This window comes from Carassius gibelio, chromosome B12 (assembly GCF_023724105.1).
Source record: "Carassius gibelio isolate Cgi1373 ecotype wild population from Czech Republic chromosome B12, carGib1.2-hapl.c, whole genome shotgun sequence".
Taxonomy (NCBI): domain Eukaryota; kingdom Metazoa; phylum Chordata; class Actinopteri; order Cypriniformes; family Cyprinidae; genus Carassius; species Carassius gibelio.
The window spans coordinates 2,509,202-2,527,171 of NC_068407.1; the positions used below are offsets into that span (position 1 = coordinate 2,509,202).

General features: G+C 38.8%; 1 protein-coding gene across 13 annotated transcripts in view; it reads right to left on the reverse strand.

The window, feature by feature from the left end:
* LOC127969585 (transcription factor COE3) overlaps positions 1–17,970 on the reverse strand; it is a 95,307-nt gene that overhangs the window by 20,634 nt on the left and 56,703 nt on the right. For 7 of the 13 annotated variants that reach the window (XM_052571653.1, XM_052571652.1, XM_052571664.1 and 4 more), the window contains exons 8-10: positions 13,563–13,707; positions 7,044–7,177; positions 5,906–6,032 (exon numbers count right to left, since the gene is read on the reverse strand). In XM_052571653.1, the coding sequence (XP_052427613.1) occupies positions 5,906–6,032; positions 7,044–7,177; positions 13,563–13,707 (406 nt within the window). The remainder of the gene's footprint in view (positions 1–5,905; positions 6,033–7,043; positions 7,178–13,562; positions 13,708–17,970) is intronic. The other 6 variants (XM_052571665.1, XM_052571658.1, XM_052571656.1 and 3 more) reach the window with 2 other exon arrangements.

Genomic DNA, 17,970 nt, shown 5'->3' on the forward strand with positions numbered 1-17,970 from the left:
TATATATATATATATATATATATATATATATATATATATATTATTATTTTTTTTTTTATGTAATATAAAATTATATTTTTATCTTCTAAATGGTTTTATAAAATAAAATAAAACTATTCCAATTAAATTAAGGAGTGTGAATTCTTATCCCAAGAAGTTTGAATTTTGATCCAAGAAATTTAGAATTTGGGAAATTTTTCTTCTTTCGCTTCAGGATCTTTGATTCAGATATCAAAATGGATTCATTTTTAAGTCTGAATCTTTGACGTAAATTTGAATCTGAATCAAAGATTTTTAAGTCTTATAAAGTGATTATGATTTTAAATTACTAACAATAACCATATTTGTCTTTTCAGAATATATTTAGTGCATCTGTCCATCTTTTAAAAGTTTTTAAAGCTTTCAAATAAGGTGTTTTCAAGATAACAGTCTTGACAAACTTTGTTTTGCTATGCCAGAATTTCTTTTATTTTTCAAAATCTTCTTCCAATCCAAATGTAGTAATTGAATTAAAGAAAGAATTCTCGATTCAATTCCGAACGGCACACCATGCTGCTGCTAAATGTTAAATGTAAAAAACAATTGCTCAATTTTGAAAATGAATGCTTCTTTTCTAAGTGTGGAGTGCAGCTTATTGTACTCAATGTAGTGAACATGATGGAGACGGAGAGGAAAACAACTCCTGGAATGTATTCAAACACCTCTGTTTACATTTCCTCCCTGCTACTGATTACTTCTGGTACTGCGTATGTGTGTGTCTGTGTGTGTGTGTGTCTGTGGTCCTATCAGATACAGCTCGTGCTCAGCGAGGCCAAAGGCAGTGGGTGGGGACGAGTGTCTGATGGACAGATAGCCCAGTGCAAACGGCTGGCTGATAATTCGCTGATATGCCGTTTCATGTGCCACCGTTTAGATTTGTTTACCATCTTTCCTGCTTCCATCCGCCCCCTCCCCATCTGCTTACAAAGACCCCACTAGAAGATCGTCCTCTTCGAGCGGTAATGGACTTCCTGGAAAAGTCTTTTGAAGTACGATTGCGGAATTACAGAATGGAGGTGAAAGGGAAAAAATCCACTCCACAATTTTAAACACTTGCGTCAGAGGTTAATTGCCTCTAAATGTCAGTAATTAGTCTAATGAAGACCTGCGTTTGGTTCCATGCTGCTGTGAATGTGTGCCAGGATCTAGATGGGCATCTTTAACGTGGCAGCGGGCCGAGTGAGTGAAGGGGCGAGATGACCCCTTTGTCCTTTTGTGCTTTGATAAATGGCCGTCTCCTCCTCTGTGCGTTTTGTCAGTTTCAGCGCAGTTGAGTCGATACCTTCACCTTGACAAGGAAACTTTGTGATTTATCAGGGCCGCTGGCCAATCAACAGGCCGGGAGCCTGGGGCCCTTGGAGAGCCCGAGAGTACGCTGTGGTCAAAGTCTCAGGGAGACGAATGGGGCGATGTTGTCACCGGTGTGATAGACAAATGAGTCTCGTCAGAAGTGGGCAAAAATATCGAGAAGGGGTCTTGAGACTGGGAGAGGAAAGAAGCGAGAAACAAAAAGCAAAAAAAACGCTTGACTCGTACTAATAACAGAAAGAGTCCAGAGCGGTCACGGTGGGTTAAAAGACGGAGCACCCTGTCACGCCGCAGGTTTGGAAATTAGCAAATAATGTTCCCGAGCCCTGATAAATGTCTGACGGGCCTCCCTCGCAAATCATTTTTTAACATTTTGATGCATGTCTACAATCCCATCGGAGGAAAGGAAAAGTTTACTGGCCCTCGAATGTGCCATGACAAATGAAGGCCGGTAAGTGTACGATTTCTGTATGAAGTATAGTTCATTTTCACCAATTCTGGTAAATGGGTGTCACTGATTAGGACAAATAGTCTGGAAGGGTGATAGCTCCTGCCGTACGTCTCTATTCCTCGCTCTCTTTCTCTCCCTGGCCTCCAGTGGAGCGTTAAGGCCATGGTCACAAGTGACCATGCCTAAATAGAAAGCAATAGCTTTGATGCAATTAGAGTCCGACGTTGAGATTTATTTATGGCTGGTGTCATTGTTTGGAATCGTTTGTAAAAGCGCTCAGGAGGCCTGCCTAGTGTCTATTGGAGCCCGAGCGCTCACATACATATATATCTTAATTTATACCTCTCACTTTCCCCTTGTTAGGAGCCAAAGGAGATCATTGCTGCCTCCAAATTTGGGTCATAGAGACGGACAGAAAGTATTTCCACGCACGCTCTGTCATTCCAATTTTGTTGATAGGGATGTACCAGCTCATAGTTAGGGTACTTTTGAGACCAAAAAGGTCTCTGTGAAAAAAAAAGGCAATTTTGACGGCATCTTAAGGCAAAATTCAAAATAATTTTGTATTGTCTATAAAAAATTAAAAATAAATAAAAAAAGATAGATATTAAAAATATATATTTTTTTAATTGTATTGTGTACTACTATATATATATACACAATAAAGTAAAGATTTTAATAATTAACATTAATAATAACAATAATACCAGCCCAATTACATTAAAAATAGAAGAAAGAAAAAAAAAACATTATCTATATAGTTATGTTTTATTTTAATATATGATATAATAATATATATTTTTTAAATATTATAATTTAAAAAAAAATAAAGAAAAAACTGCACTCATCAAGCCATTTCATGAGGAATTTAATGTGAACATCTGGATGGGCTTTTTGAAAATAGCCAGATCAGCTAAAGAGAACATTTGCGAGTTGAGAGCTATTGGCAAAGGGACAAACACAGCAGTCCTGCTTTGATTCCATGCACCCCCCCCCCCCCACCCTTTTTTTATGGACCCTTCTGACAAGCTGTTCCATGCCAGACCTGATCAATGCATAACCAATACAGGTATCAGATGGCGCAGCGGTGGCCTTGTGTTAACAAAAGACACGATCGTACAAACATACAAGGTTAAAGCTGAAAAAATAACAGAACGCACAGTTCTTTGAAGGATACAAAGGGATGCAGACTCAATAAACCACTGCAGTGTTTCCTTTTAAATGAAGATGCTAAAAGCCTTAACACACACACATGCGATAAATCTGGGTGTTAATGGAAGGCTATTGAATAACACATTGTTTTAGGCCCAGTTCTGGCAGCTCATATAAACAACTGAGACTCTCTCTCGTGTTTGCGTAACCTTACGTGATGCCGACATCCCATCACAGGCCCTCTTTAAAGTCCCCAGGTCTTGGTGGATCTCTGCGGTGTGTTTAATTTCACTATTGTTTAGCTGTGTCAAAGCAGGAGGCATTGGAGAGTACCGGAGGACATTAGGAGCCGCTTTCAGAGTCTGAGCAGAGTAATTTGTTTAAAGAGCATTGACCTCTGAGACAGACGGCTTGTGTTGGCTGTGATGGAGGAGAATTATCGACTCTTAAAGTAGCACCGCACTCTGACAGGAGATTGTTGCCACATCTGAGCGAACACGAAGGACCTTTTACAACACCTTCAGCACTGACACCATCGCAGGGCGATGAAGCTTTCTGGGGGAATCTCACAAAAAGCCATCACGGACATAAGCACATTTTAGCCATAATGCAAAGAATGAATAAATGATTACAGTATATCCATAATATAATCATTGCATTATATACATATTTCATGATGATTTAAACTAAACACTCTATTACACTAATTTCACTGAAATATGTACTTGTTGTAAAAAAAAAAAAAAAAATCATAATGAATATGCACACATAGGGGATGATGTGCATGTATTTTGTGAAATTCTCCCTATACTTCACCCAATGCATCATGATTTTAAAATATATAAACATTTAAATAAACCTCCTAGATATGCATAAAAAAGCTATTTAAGTCAAGTAAATGGTGAAATCACAGCATACACCACGCAGCAGATGGTTGCTGTAAGCTAGTAATGATAAAGCCCATATCTCAATGTACTACTCCCCTGCATAAGGAGGCCACAGCACTGTATTTAATTGGCCGTGATTTATCAGATAAGAGTGAGGGTGTGTTTGACTCCGAAACAAGAGTGTGGTCAGCATGAAATGTTGTAACGCCCAACAAAAACATTGTTTGTACCTTTTTTTCCTCATGACCTTGTAAAATATCCAACCGTTACACAATTGAGCAAATATCCACAAATAAAGGGAAGGAGAGAGAGAGCTGTAACTAGTGAAGGCTTTAGCATTTCCAGTTCAAAGCATCTGTTTATGAACTAATTACAGGCATAAACTCGAGCAATTTGCTTCGATAGATAGCACTTACAAGTGTTTAAAAACCCGAAGATAGGAGAGAAGAAAAAAAAAAACTAAAATACAGAACAAAGAAAATAATCATAATTACAACGACTGTTTTTGATGTAGTCGCATTTTTAAGAACATTTGTTAATAAATATGCTTCGAAGGAGAACTTAATTGACTTGAAATGTCAACCAGTTTGATTAAGCCTTACACCAGCATGGATTGAATCCAGTCTAGCCTGTGTGTGTGTGTGTGTTCTGATTTGCCTGTCATTTGTGACCTCAGAGAGGGAGGTGAGGCATTATGGGGATTGGAGTTCAGAAGATGAGAGGGACGGGGCGTGTAGTCTGTGACTTCCCTCCTTTAATTCAAGGGGATAATTAACTAAGTCCTCAAAATCTCCGCCAGTAATTATATCTCCTCACTGATGAGCAGGAACAAGGATCAGTGAGGGAAAACAAACAACAAACATCTCTTGAAGACAGGGGAAGTTGGGGTTGACAGATGATGGTTTGTCTTCTATAATGGCCTCCAGTAAACTTTGAGTAGGCAATATAATTATACAGCATAAATGTCAGTATATCCTTTTTATATAAACTCCTTTTTTATTTATGGTGATCTACACACCAAATAAGCATTGAATTAAATATTTGATAGTCTCTAAAGAACTTAAAATTTGTTTAAAGTGAGAGCACAAGACATGACGGTGCTTTAGACACACAAACACACTGCATGTTTAGTCACTGACTAGGCAGCAAATCAGCTGTTTTGATTTTGGACACAGCCCAAGTCTTACTATGATCAGAAACAATGGTTACCACAGTCAGCTTTTGTTAGGGATGATAACGCACAGGTTCGTCAAAGCTATATAATGCGTGCTGAATTTGACACATTCTCCATATTTTGTGCTTATTAGCATTAGTGCATGTTTGGTTCCTGAGTCACTGTGGCTTTAACGATGGCAGACATTAATGTCTGAGCAGGTCTGGTATTAGCTGGCCCCGTGTTCTCGGGTTTCATTATCGCAGGGGCCCGTTGGCCTCTGCCCCTGCCCCTGCTGAGCGGGTTAAATGTGGGAGGGAGAATCGGCCCGCAGCCTCTGTGGGGCTGGGATGGGGAACAGCTGCCTGGGGGGACCAGGGCCCCTTCCTCACCTCCCTCTCTCTCTCCCTCTCTCTGTCATTTTCACTCTCTCTCTCTGCCTTGACATTCCTGAGTGTGAGAGTAATTCCTGATGATTATCTCATTGTCCCACTCAATTTGGGATCAGGCACACTGCTTCCAGGTCAAACACGGTGTGACTGTGTAACCTCCAGTATCAGCTGCACCAAGGGAGAGATTACTCTCATCTAAGACCACATAAAAACACAATCGGCCCAAAAGCCACACAAAGCACAACCTTGTGAGCTGGTCACACATAGGTACGCACACATGAGTAACCTGGGCGACAAGAAACACTAGTGTTTTTGTGCAAAGTAGAGGATATGGTTCAGGAGAAAGGGGTCATAGAAGTGTTGTCTGGGTTTGAAATTAACTGGAGATGGCAGCTGCCCCCAACTCCATTGCTCTGCCTTAGATGGAGGAGATATTGGGTTACAGAGGCATGCATCCCACACCGGATGGGGTTCAACACTTACGGATGGAGCCAAAGATTTGAGAAAACCAACTGAAGCTCACCTGTATACACAAATCGTCCCGGTGCACCTTTGCAGAACTGCTTGGACTTGTAGGACAAGGTGACCTCTACAACGCCCGGGATGTGTCTTGGAGGGGTCTGCACTCGGATGGCATGGGGCGTAATGAGCTACAAGAAACAATGGGTAAAGTTAGTTAGGACCATGCAAACTGCACCAATTGCTGCATTGATTTGAACAACTGGAATCCAATGAAACCCTTCATAAAAGGATCTGGTCCAAAATATTTCTTGTTGTTTGAGGGTTTTTTGTTTGCCTAGAGCTCAGAAATAGGGCATGACTAAACAGTGGGTAAACTAGGTTAGGATTGTACCAGTTTTTGCATAGATTCAAAGGCCTCAGTGGTGTATTAACCTGTCAAGGAGATGCCATTCAAAATCCAACTGCAAACTTTCTTCGTTTTTTTCTCCTTGCTTTAGAGTTAACATCAGCAAGCAGACCTTGGATTACAACGAGCCAAGGAAAGGCCAAGGGGCAGGAGTCCTGCTAAAATCACCTCCATATGTCTTTCCTTCAATGTTTTCCTTGCTTTCCCTGGCTCGTTTTTCCCCCTCTGAGATATTTCACCCCTAATTGTTCAATTGTTTTGCAAGACCGCACGGTTCGGCAAGGAACGCGGCGGAGGCCTCTGTGGACTTATTGTGGGGCTGTTTAGCATGCAGTTTGTTTATCTAACTCCTTATCTGCTCTTGTGATTAAACTAGGAAAGAAAAATAATAAAATAAAATCGAATAAACAAATGCTGATTGGCTCGTTGAGGCTCCAACCGGAAAATATATGCCAGACAGCTTTATCAACTCATAAAGGAACACACTAACCTGAAGTCTTTATTAGCTCCGAACTAATTACAACACAGCTTTGGCATCCTTTTAGTTCAATCTTATTTATATGTTTATGTGGCGTGAAATGAACAAATAGTAAATGTAAAGAGACAATAAACGGAGACCAGCATAATTGCATTAAACAGGTAGAAGCCGGGCTTCATAAACTGTGTATAATCACAGTTTTCACATAATCACTTTTTATAGAATCTAATGAAGTTCATTAGAAGGCTGATACAGAAACAAATGGCTGGGCAAATATCTCATGCACAATAAAATGGTTTTACGCCAAAGTCTTACCTCACTCCATACTAGCATGGTGCCAAACACGACCTGTAGTCCATCGAAGAAGTTATCACCAATGATAATGACCGTGGCTCCTCCAGTGGTCCAGCCTTCACTGGGGCTAATGGCCTTTATGCACGGGGTAGCTGCTTATAACAGAACAAAAAGCACAACACTCAGTATCCCGCTTTTGTATGGACAAGCGCTAGTCACATGCTGCTCATTCTCACGCTGAGGATAATCAAACCCTAAAGTAAACAAATCATGAATGATTTGGGCCACATAAAAACAAAAGTCATACGCCGTACATCAACTCTTCCATGTAGAAATCGGCCATTACACTGTTCGATAACACAATGATAAGGAAAAGAAAACACTGAGTGATGCACCTAGTCCACATCTAGCAGAGAAACATCCGTACGGATACACTAGACCAAATGCAAGCCGTTACTGATGTTTAACCACTGTTTGCGCTAGGACCGTCAATTTATCTGTCGGGGTTTCACAGATCTGAGATCAGTCAATCAAAAGGTTTTGGAGCAAAGCATGGGTAGAGATACAAAAAGCGATGGCTTGATTTTTCATGCATCCACTAATTGGGTCGAACCTTTTCATCCGCAAACTTTGCCTTTGGTTTAAAAACTTCCAACTTTCTCCTCACTTCCAACACTTTATCTCCCTGTGTCTCTTATCTTTTGGTAATGAGTACTTTTTGGGGTCTTTAAAATCAGATTTTAGAGAAGATGATGTGGGTTTTTTAGGTTGATGGTGTACATACAGTACACGTGTTCTTAAATGAGAAAATAAGCTCATGGCTCTGACCCCACCTTTTGTCGTGAAGTTAGCCAATGGCTCATTAGCATACATTTCTGTACTACCCCCTTCCACCCCTGTGGAGTCGAGAGGTGCTATCACAGTTGTAAGCGGTCGGAGGCCCAGAGCGACTCGACCCCCCGTTAACGTCTTAGCGCTGCACGCTTTGATCATCTTTTCCTCTTCACCATGTTGACTCTGTTTCGCCACCCCCTCCAAAGCACCTTTTGAATATGAACTCCTGTGCAAAGAAAGTGCGGATACAACAACACGCCGCTAATGCAGTCCAACAATTCAACCGCAACAGTAGCCTTTCACCCTGAGCTGTTTTCATTTTATTTTAAAGCTTCCCCTGCCCACTCCCTTCATTTCTTTTCCAGGGAAAAAAAAACAATGGCATTGTGGTTTTAGATTTTAAGGTCTCAGGGAGATTATTAATAATGCACAGAAAATGGTTGGCTTCTTTGGAAACCCTCTCAGCTTAGAATCTCTCCACTCCATTAAAAGTGTCTGCCGTCATTTTCATCAGCCCACAGACTCTGACATCATTTTATCACAAAAAATATTCAATACACCACTTATCCAAATCGTCATGCTGCTTTCAGTGTTTGTTTGTTTTTTTTATTATTATAAACATAATAATAATAATAATAATAATAATAATAATAATAATTATTATTATTATTATTATTATTATTATTATTATTATTATTATTATAAATATTGCATATTATAAATATTTACAATTTATATAAATACAAATATATTTAAAATGTTATATTATTTATTGAATAGTTTATAAATAATGATATAAAATGATATATTATAAATTATTATTGAATTATAAATTATTTTTGATTAATACATTTAATGTATAAGGAATCATTTAAAATGGGATTTAAAAATTATAATTAATAAAATCATGTCATAATAAAATGACAACTAATAAAAATTATTATTATGTATTTATTTATTTATTTATTTATTTATTTATTTTCATTTTATAAAGGAGACCCCAAAATCTCTATGATAGTCTAATCCCTATGTTTTAGGGTCCTTTGGCTTGTTTAATGCTTCACAAGGTAAATAAAGTCATAGCACTGGTCTGGGGCACATTACATCCCCAAATTTAATACGTAAGGTTAGTGGTTTGTTCATGTACTTCATAGGCTCCACTAATAATGCAATAAATGATATATTTATGACCGTTACACGAGGCAAACCTGCAGGGTTAAGCCCTTATGTGGGTAGGTCTTTCTCTCTCCTGCCTCTTTGCTGTTCGAGCAGCCCCAGTTAATCAACATTTGGTATTGTTGTGTAGAACAGCCCAGACAAGGCAGCTCTCTTTGTTTGCCTTAATGTTGGACTAGTGGAGGTTATATTTACTCATTCCTCTCAGCTCCCAGAGCACCAGAAGCCCTGAGCTCGCTCACACACACACACACACACACACACACACACACACACACACACACGGAGAGCTTGCCCTTAACTAGAGCTGTTGACTTCATGCTAATAAGTTCATACAAATTTTCATTTCTGAGGCTTGGGAATGACATTTGCTTTTCTTAATTGCAGGCAGAGCGTTTGAAAGAGGATCAAGTCTCTAAAGACAGACACGACTCCTCATAGGGACTGACCTTCATCAGCGCAACCAATTAAAGCAAATCATTCACCAAAAATTACAGTAAACAAATTTACTTTGTGTAGGTGAGCAAAAGGAAGGGAGTGCGTGCACGTCAGCGTGTCTGCGCATGTGCGAGGTGAGAACGGGCCCACGAGAGGGACAGTCTGGCAGCTGTGGCCTGAGATCACCACGCATTGCCTCGGAATTCGCAATGCTCCCCCCCCGCCATCCAAGAGAAAGGGCTGCCAGACCTCTCGCCCCTCCGCCGCAGAGCATTTGCATACATTCTGCGTGAATATAGAGAGGGAACATGTGTTGAATGGGAAGCATAAAGGAGTGAATTACACAGCCTGTGTTCGTCAGCTAATGATATACGTGCGAATTGGCCCGGAGAGGCCAAGTTCAACACTCCACTAGGAAGTGATGGGCAGGAACGTGTTTTAGAAAGTGAGAACAATTTAGCAGGGGATTTAGATTGGTCTGTGTTCGAAATAGAAACTAACATTACATGAACTACCCCACAAAGCATTTACACATTTTTTGATTCGAACCAATAACATCTTAAATAATATATTTAATGTATTTAATAAACATAATTAAAATTATATAAATATAATTACATATTAATGTTAATAAAAGTATTAATATAATTATATTAAGTATTATTTCACATTTAAACATACTATTACAAATGTAATTTATTTAAAATGCTATATTTTATAAATATGATATTTAAATGTTGTGGTGGTAAATCATATATTCTTTAGTATTTACAATTGTAATTATATTATTTAATATTTTATATGATATTTAAAATCGGGTATTAATTGCTGCAACATTATTAAAAAAAAATAGCAAAATGACCAATTTATTTCTAAGATAATAATTGCATGCCACTCACATGCAATATGAAGAGATTGTGTGATTCCAAATGTATTTATAAAATATTTATAATTTTTGATGGTCACCATTTCATTTAATATTTATTGTATATTTATTGACTATAAATTGATAAAGTGTTGTAAAGTTCATAAGATAATAAAAGCGAATAATAAAATATCAAATTAGCATTCCAAGAAGGAATCTACATGCATGGATGTATAAATGTATTGACTAATTTTATGGTAGTTCTTTACACTCAGATAAATCGCTGGCTTTGTTTCGATGGGCTTCCTCTGGCTGAAATGGATGGTCAACAAGCAAGACTGTGTGTGTGTGTGTGTGTGTGTGTGTGTGTGAGTGTTTCCCCCGTGTGTATTGTTTACAGAACACCACGACATCTTGCTGTGAAGCTTTAATCAGACTTGAGTCGTCTTCCATGGCAACATGGCGGTCGGCGTGTTTGTCACCTTCTTCGCTGCACTCCCCAATATTGAGGCACTCTAACAGGTCCCATCCTGCCTGCTGCAACCTTCCTTTGTTCCAGCGCGTAAAATGTCTTGTAATTGTGCAGGGGATGTCCAGATGGCAGGCTGATCCCGGCGCTGATGGGATTAGAGCTCTTACCTCACGTCGGCCCATCTGTCCTCTCTAACTGGCTACGGCCTCACAGACGCCGACCGCTCGTCTTTATTGCATAAACCTAACAAAATTACCGCCACTTGGTATGCAAATCAACCCGGAGCTGTAGGCCCAGACCAGAGGGGGTGCGTGAGCCGCAAGAGAGAGTTTCTTTCGCTCGCTCTAAATGTCTTCCTTCTCATTTCTGTTTTGTGCATCTCTATATTCACAGAACCAACGCTAGGTGGTTTCCAAATCTGTGAATATGTGCTTTTGGTCAAGGGAGGGGGCTGTTGATTGTGTATGTTGTGTCTGGCTATGTGCAGATGGGGCCGTTTTGTATGCGAGCGCGCACATTCGCGCCTGTGTGAATTCGTACATATGTTTCTGCGTGGCGTATCTAAATGGCGCTAATGCAAAAGAAACCCTCCTATAGTGTGTGCTTGCCTCTTTCTCCTCCCCCAGGTTTTGTTCTCCAGCTGTAAATAATGAAAGGGGCTCATGTGCTCGGAGAGCACGGTAACGGTGAGGGTCCGCTGGGCCATGCGAGAGGGAATTACTTTAAGTTGAAGATCAGAAGACAGAGTAAATTCACTGTCCGGGAAAATTCGCCTGAATTAGATGATTAGATAAAAGTGTTAGAGGAAAGGAGAAACAGTAGGACCTCCCCGTGTCCGCTTTCGAGCTCTCTCAGCTTGCATTTATCACTTTCAAGAATGTGTTTCTAATCTAAACCACCCCGTATCTGTAGCACAGGCCCGGGTTTGACCGTAAATATGGATGAATTTATATTTTACGACTATATATCCTGTACATGTGTGCACTTCTAAACCAGAATGGAAAGAGATGACAGGCTGAACCTTTCTCAAGTTTCCTTCTCGGACGAATGATAAGTTTTAAACGTTCTCCCGACTTTAAAGAAGTGATTAAACGCCAAGTTCGCCAACTGTCAGCTAGGAAACTCTTTCTTTTCATTTTAACGGTCCCCCAGTTGCCCTTAAAGGGCCAGATATTAGATAGGTAGCTGTAATATTCGCTACAGCCCAAATTTGCCATAAGGGGCAGGTGAAACAGCAGGTAACTAAGTGGTGAGAGCGCGCATCTGCGAGGCCGGTGGGTGTTTAAGGAGGAGCTGAGCTTTTAAAACAGTCGGAAATTTAAAAGAGTTGTCAGGAATATCGCCACCACTTGTTACAGTGCTGTCAGAATTCACCGCGAGTGGGAATGGACTCATTCTGTGAATATCGTATGCGAGGCAGAGCGATAGAAAGTTTTGATGAAAACGATAAAATCACAAATTATGAACGATCTTTTCCCAAGCACAATTAAACCACTGAAATCTGATCTCTACGATGGTTGTGAACACAGTAATGGAAGCTTAGAAAAAGATTTACAAGGGTTTTGATGAAGGATAGCCTCGGCAGTGTTTGGGTTGGGCCGTGTTTTTTCTTTCTTTCTCCCTCTCAGTCTCATGGGACTCAGGCAGACGAGGGGAGAGGCCTCAACCTTCTTAATTGCTCTCCTAATTAAAGGCGGTTGCTAAGGAAAACACCCCTACTATCAAGCGACTACAGCACAGAGACAAACAATACGTCAGCACACCAAACACTCGAGCGCTCAGGGCACAAACGTTCAATTACGCTACTTCTGTACTGCGTTTCGACGACGTTAATACGAGAAGCCGAGAAATAGAAAACAAATATTTTTGCTGGGTTTTCGTCTCACACGAGCAGGGATTTGATGCGATTTCTCTTGCATCATTAAATATTACTGGCGCTTTGGTTGATATGGTAATTAAGGACTGATTAAGACAAAGAAGATACTAATGTTATGTTTTTAAATGAGCAGAGATTATGTTCTGTTTTAAAGCTTAGCACAGAGATTTGAGTACTGAAGTAGAGTGATCAAAACCAGCTCAGTCTAACAAAGCAGCAAAATCTAAAATTTACCATCCAGTGATTTGCTTTATATCTCCAAGAATATATAGTATAAAAATACAGTGTTCATTAAAAGCAAGCCTGGATGAAATCAGTGCATTTTCTGTACTTGATGTAAAATGTATTAAAGGTAGCAATGTGAAGGTATATTCAAATTAACCAATTAATATGTAATATTAATATGTTTATTAAATATTTAGCAAGCACTTGATTTGCTGTCTGTGCGTATGTGACAAGAATCACACCACACTTGATTTAGGATACAATCTTCAAAAAAAAAAAAAAAAAAAAGACATTACACGTAAAATGAAAGATAATTAAAACACGTGGCCCAAAATCATTCATAAAAATAGCAAAAACTCTCAAAATTCTAATTCAGTATAAATAGTGAATTAACCAGGTAGCAACATCAATTATCAAAACTAAAAAGTTCTAAAATACTACTCAGTGGACAGAGAAAGCATGAATTTTCTCTAAAAGATGAACTAGCTATGTTTCCTCTAAAGCTCCAATACTATGTTTTGTGGAAGGAGGATGTGGATGACTAAAAGAATGTGAGCTAAAAATGTGAAGAAAGGGAAAAGGGAAAGGCAGGAAAACAGAAGGTGAAAGTGAGAAAAGTTTGGCAAATAATAGTGTTATGGGAAATGTGCCTACCATTGTCCAGATAAGGAGTGGCCGTACCTTCTGAGGGGTCAAGGCGGCGGGCTCTTCTGCCGTGTTTTGAGTTGTTGTGGACGAACATGTTGTCCGACACGGCCAACACGTGACCATCCACATTAACTGTTGTCGATACAACGACCTGTGAAGAAAACGTAAAGATTGTTTGAAGGAATGTTCAATCTCTACATTGGGCCTTGTGTGAAGAAGTTCATAAAAGTTTGACTGGGTATGAACAAGTCAGTAAAACATTACTTAAAGCCTTTATATATATAATGTATTATAAATGTATTTACATCACTCATGTCTTATAATGCATTGTATGTTCTCATTAATACTTTTAACCTCAGTTTAACCTGTATTTATGCATTGAACATACCTTTAGAAAGTATAAAACATATGACAAACAACAAATTTCAAATGTAACCAGGAATCTACTATTTTAACTTTGATTACAATTGTTAATGAAACTATTCAATGCAATATAACGTACATTATAAATACTTTTATAATGCATTGTACATAAGGCTTTAAGTAAAGTGCTATCAATAGGTCTTACAAAAATTGAATTGTTCACATTCTGAATAATATTTTATACATTAAAACTAAAAAAAAAAATAATAAAAAAAAAAAAAACATTCTTCAAAAAAGAAAAATGAATAAATAATCAATTTGGTGTGAAAGTGTTAGTAAAGATGATTTTTTTTAACTAAATGTATAGTTCAACATCCAAACATTAAAAATAATTAAATAAATTGAACATGAAACAAAATGAAATCTCCTTAATTATAAACAAAAGAAATTAGAGTTGATAGCTCCAATTTGGGATCAGAATGTAGAATTGTAGAAATCCATTATTTCACATTAAAATCATGTTGCACATAAACAGACTCCGCTTCGACGTATAATATACTTCACTCAACTAAATGAATCATTTGGCATCCAAAAAATATCAGGCCTGTTTGTGACCAGAGGCCTTTCTGGGTACTTAAAGACCAGAGAAACAAGAAGGACACTTCTGAGGGCGTCTGCTGGTCTTTATCAGAAACCGAGGCTCTTTTTTCAGCTCACTCTTTGTTGTGCTTCTTATTTGCGAGAAAACGAACACAAAAAGCCTTTTTGGCCTGTGGTGTCTCAACATGAGAGCAGGTCTCAGTACAGTTAGCGGATGAACCCGGCGCGCCTCTGATCATTAGGGTCCTTTGGTCACGGTTGCACACGCGCCACACACACACTGCATTCGCGACTTTGTTTGTTTGACTTCTCTCCTCCGTACCAGCAAGGCTTTATTTTGAATGCTGACAACCGTGCGACCACTCCACACCTTCCAAACAATAACCGCAAACACATTTGCCTCACTAAGCGCTGGAGCTTGAACCTGTGCCCATTGTTTATTTTCAAAGCCAAGCAGGAGGGAGCGAAACAAGGAAAAAAAGTTGCTCGCTTTTGCAGTCTTACTAGGTTTGGTGGAACTACTCCCCGCGGGCTTCACATTATTAAAACAATAAGTTATATCACTATAATCTGAAAAAAAGAGTCTGCTTTCACACCTTAAGCAACGAAAGATGACTCGTGTGGTTCAATACACTCCGTGTAAGCTGGCACGGCGTCTGACTGCTAATGACCCAGCCTGAATTCAAACAGGCTACTGTTAGCTACGGCTCAAATCTGCTTAGAAACTTCCACATAAACACCCTATATATAAATAATCAGATTAACGCACATGCATTCGACATGTTTCCAAACAGGTCTTGGAATTTCTCAAGACCCATTATAGAACACTTTGTACTGATCCAAAAAAAGGAATACACTAATTCTGGGTGTCAAACACTAAATCAAATTCGCTTAATGAAGGTGAAAAATGTTTAACATTGTCATATTCTGGTCCTCGGTCGCAATAGGTCGTTGTATTTCTTTCTCCAAACGAAGCCGTGTGCAGGAATCGACTCTATATAAAGCGCATTTAATTTCTCATTTGAAGAATATAATTAACCTTTCTAAGAAGGAGAGCCTCTTTTTTTTCTTATTTAAAGGAGACACTTACATGAGTGCGAGTGTTAGATAACGGACAAGAGGCTTGTCTGAGAAGAACGAGCCAAACCCTTGTCAATCAAAGAGAGGCCTCCATTTTGAAGCACTGTGCCTTTTTTTTGTTTAGTTTTTTCACAAAAGGCTACAATTAGTGTTTAATCTGCCACTTAAGGTGAACAGAAATAAGTGGAGAGTCTCTCATCTGCTCCATCATCCATTAGCAGCCACTCAAACGCAGCCTCCGGCCCACAGATCGCTAGCTCACCCCATTACATTGATCTATTGATTTATTGATTAGCTGTTTTATCTTATTAGTCGCAGCTTGAGTAAGGGCCGTGATGGAGAAGGGTGGCAGATCCTCAAAAGAAAAAGAGAATTTGAGAAGAGCCCCTCTGGTAGCAGATGAGGGGGTTTTCTTTGTTTTTGTTGATCTGTTTACTAAAGAGGGCCGCCCATACAGTTGCATTGAGAGAATGAGGCTCGTTTAGCATCTGAATGAGGAGAGGGGTTGGAGGGGTGGGTTGCCGTATTGTGGGGGGTCTGAGGTGGAAGTGGAGCAGTTACAATCTGGAATATTCCCTCTGTCGCATTCACTTTCAAGGGTCATGATAAGAATGATACTTGAGGCCTATTTACAACAAATAAGATGAAAAAAAAAAGAATTTTTGCATTGCCTATTTTTTGCATTACTAATTGATAAAATTTGAATATTGAAATTAATTTAGCACTGAACCAAATGATAAAAACATCTGAATAAAAAATCCAAATAATCAATAACATTTTAACATGTAATAATTCTAAATAACAATTTTAAACTTACATATAATAAAAAAAATCAAATTTGAATTAAAAAAATAAAAATATTAATTATTTATTTTATTATTACAAAATTTGTTATTAACAATTATAAATAAAATATAAATAATAAATAATAAATAAAACAAATTATTAGTTAATATTAATTGTTGAACAAAATATAAATAACTATTTTAAATATAACAAAACAAAAAATACTTATTTGTAATTGGTAATTAAAACAAACTAATGGCAGTCACATTTCAATGAATTAGGTTCAGAAGCATATCCTTTTTTTTTCTTTTTTTTTTTTTTTTTTTTTTGCATTAAATACAACTGTGAACATCTGTCCTGTCACAAAAACATGATGTGACTTAGACCTCAAGATGTACACTTCTCTCAAGAAAAATAGAGGAAAAGACAGGACGACAGAAAGAATAAGAAAAAGAAAAGGGAATGGAATGGCAAATGGGGGAAGACAGAGACCCCAAAAGCACGACCTTGCCATGAGATCATGAAGAAAGGAACATGAGTGAAATTTATTCTGGATGTGGCATTTAGCTTAGCAGAGCAGAGTTTAAGGGTTAGCGCTGGAGGAGAGGTGTCTTGTTAATGGACTCCGCTCACAGACTGACAGGCATCACGGCTTTGGGTCATTTATCTCACAGGCTGCTTTTGGTTGGAATTGTCTACTGATAATGATTTCAAAAAAGTGATGCTGTCATAAGCTCTCCCCGCAGGGTTGTTTAAATTATTTTGAGTAAAAACACCAGAATGTGGAGGGTAGAAGGGAATGTTTTGGTTGTGAAGGGTGATGTTTCCTTGAAGGAAGTTTTGAGAAGACAATAACAGATTCCACAGGCAACGACTGATGGAGAAGAGAGAAGTCAGAGTGAGTGAATCAACAGAAACGAGTGCTCTTTGAAGATACAGTGGTGTTAGTATGGCTCTGCATAAACACACACACACACACACACCTAAACCAAGTGCTGAGGCATAGAAGTGTAAATTGGTTGAAAACCCAGACATGCTGTTACAGCGATAGAAAAAGAGGTCCAGTGACTTTATTGTGTGGAGGCACATCTGCTGTGACGGATGTTTCTTTTACTCGCCGTGCAGACAGAAAGGACACTTCCTCTCACGCCGGCTCTGACCTTCTGCTCTGGAAGCATGGATCAATATCAGTGAAGACACTTGACGTTCCAAAGCATGAAAAATGAAAGTTGTGCAAAGGCTGCACCACTGCTGCCCGCTCGACAATACATCTATATAACCACAAGTATATAAACACACATCCTCGCAGCACTGGGTTAAGCGGAGCTCCTGTCACACACAAACACACGTAATGAAGTCCAAGGCTGAGACCTTTCCGTGTACTGTATCTAATAATGCCTTCTGTGATTGAATGCTAACACGTAGAAATAGAGGTAGGTATATAAATGAATGAAAGCAGTGAAGATATATACAGTGCAGATGCATTTGTGGAGTATAAACCTTTACATAAGAAAATATGTATAGATAGACAGATAGATAGAATCGTAGAAAGACAGATGATAGATAGATAGATAGATAGATAGAT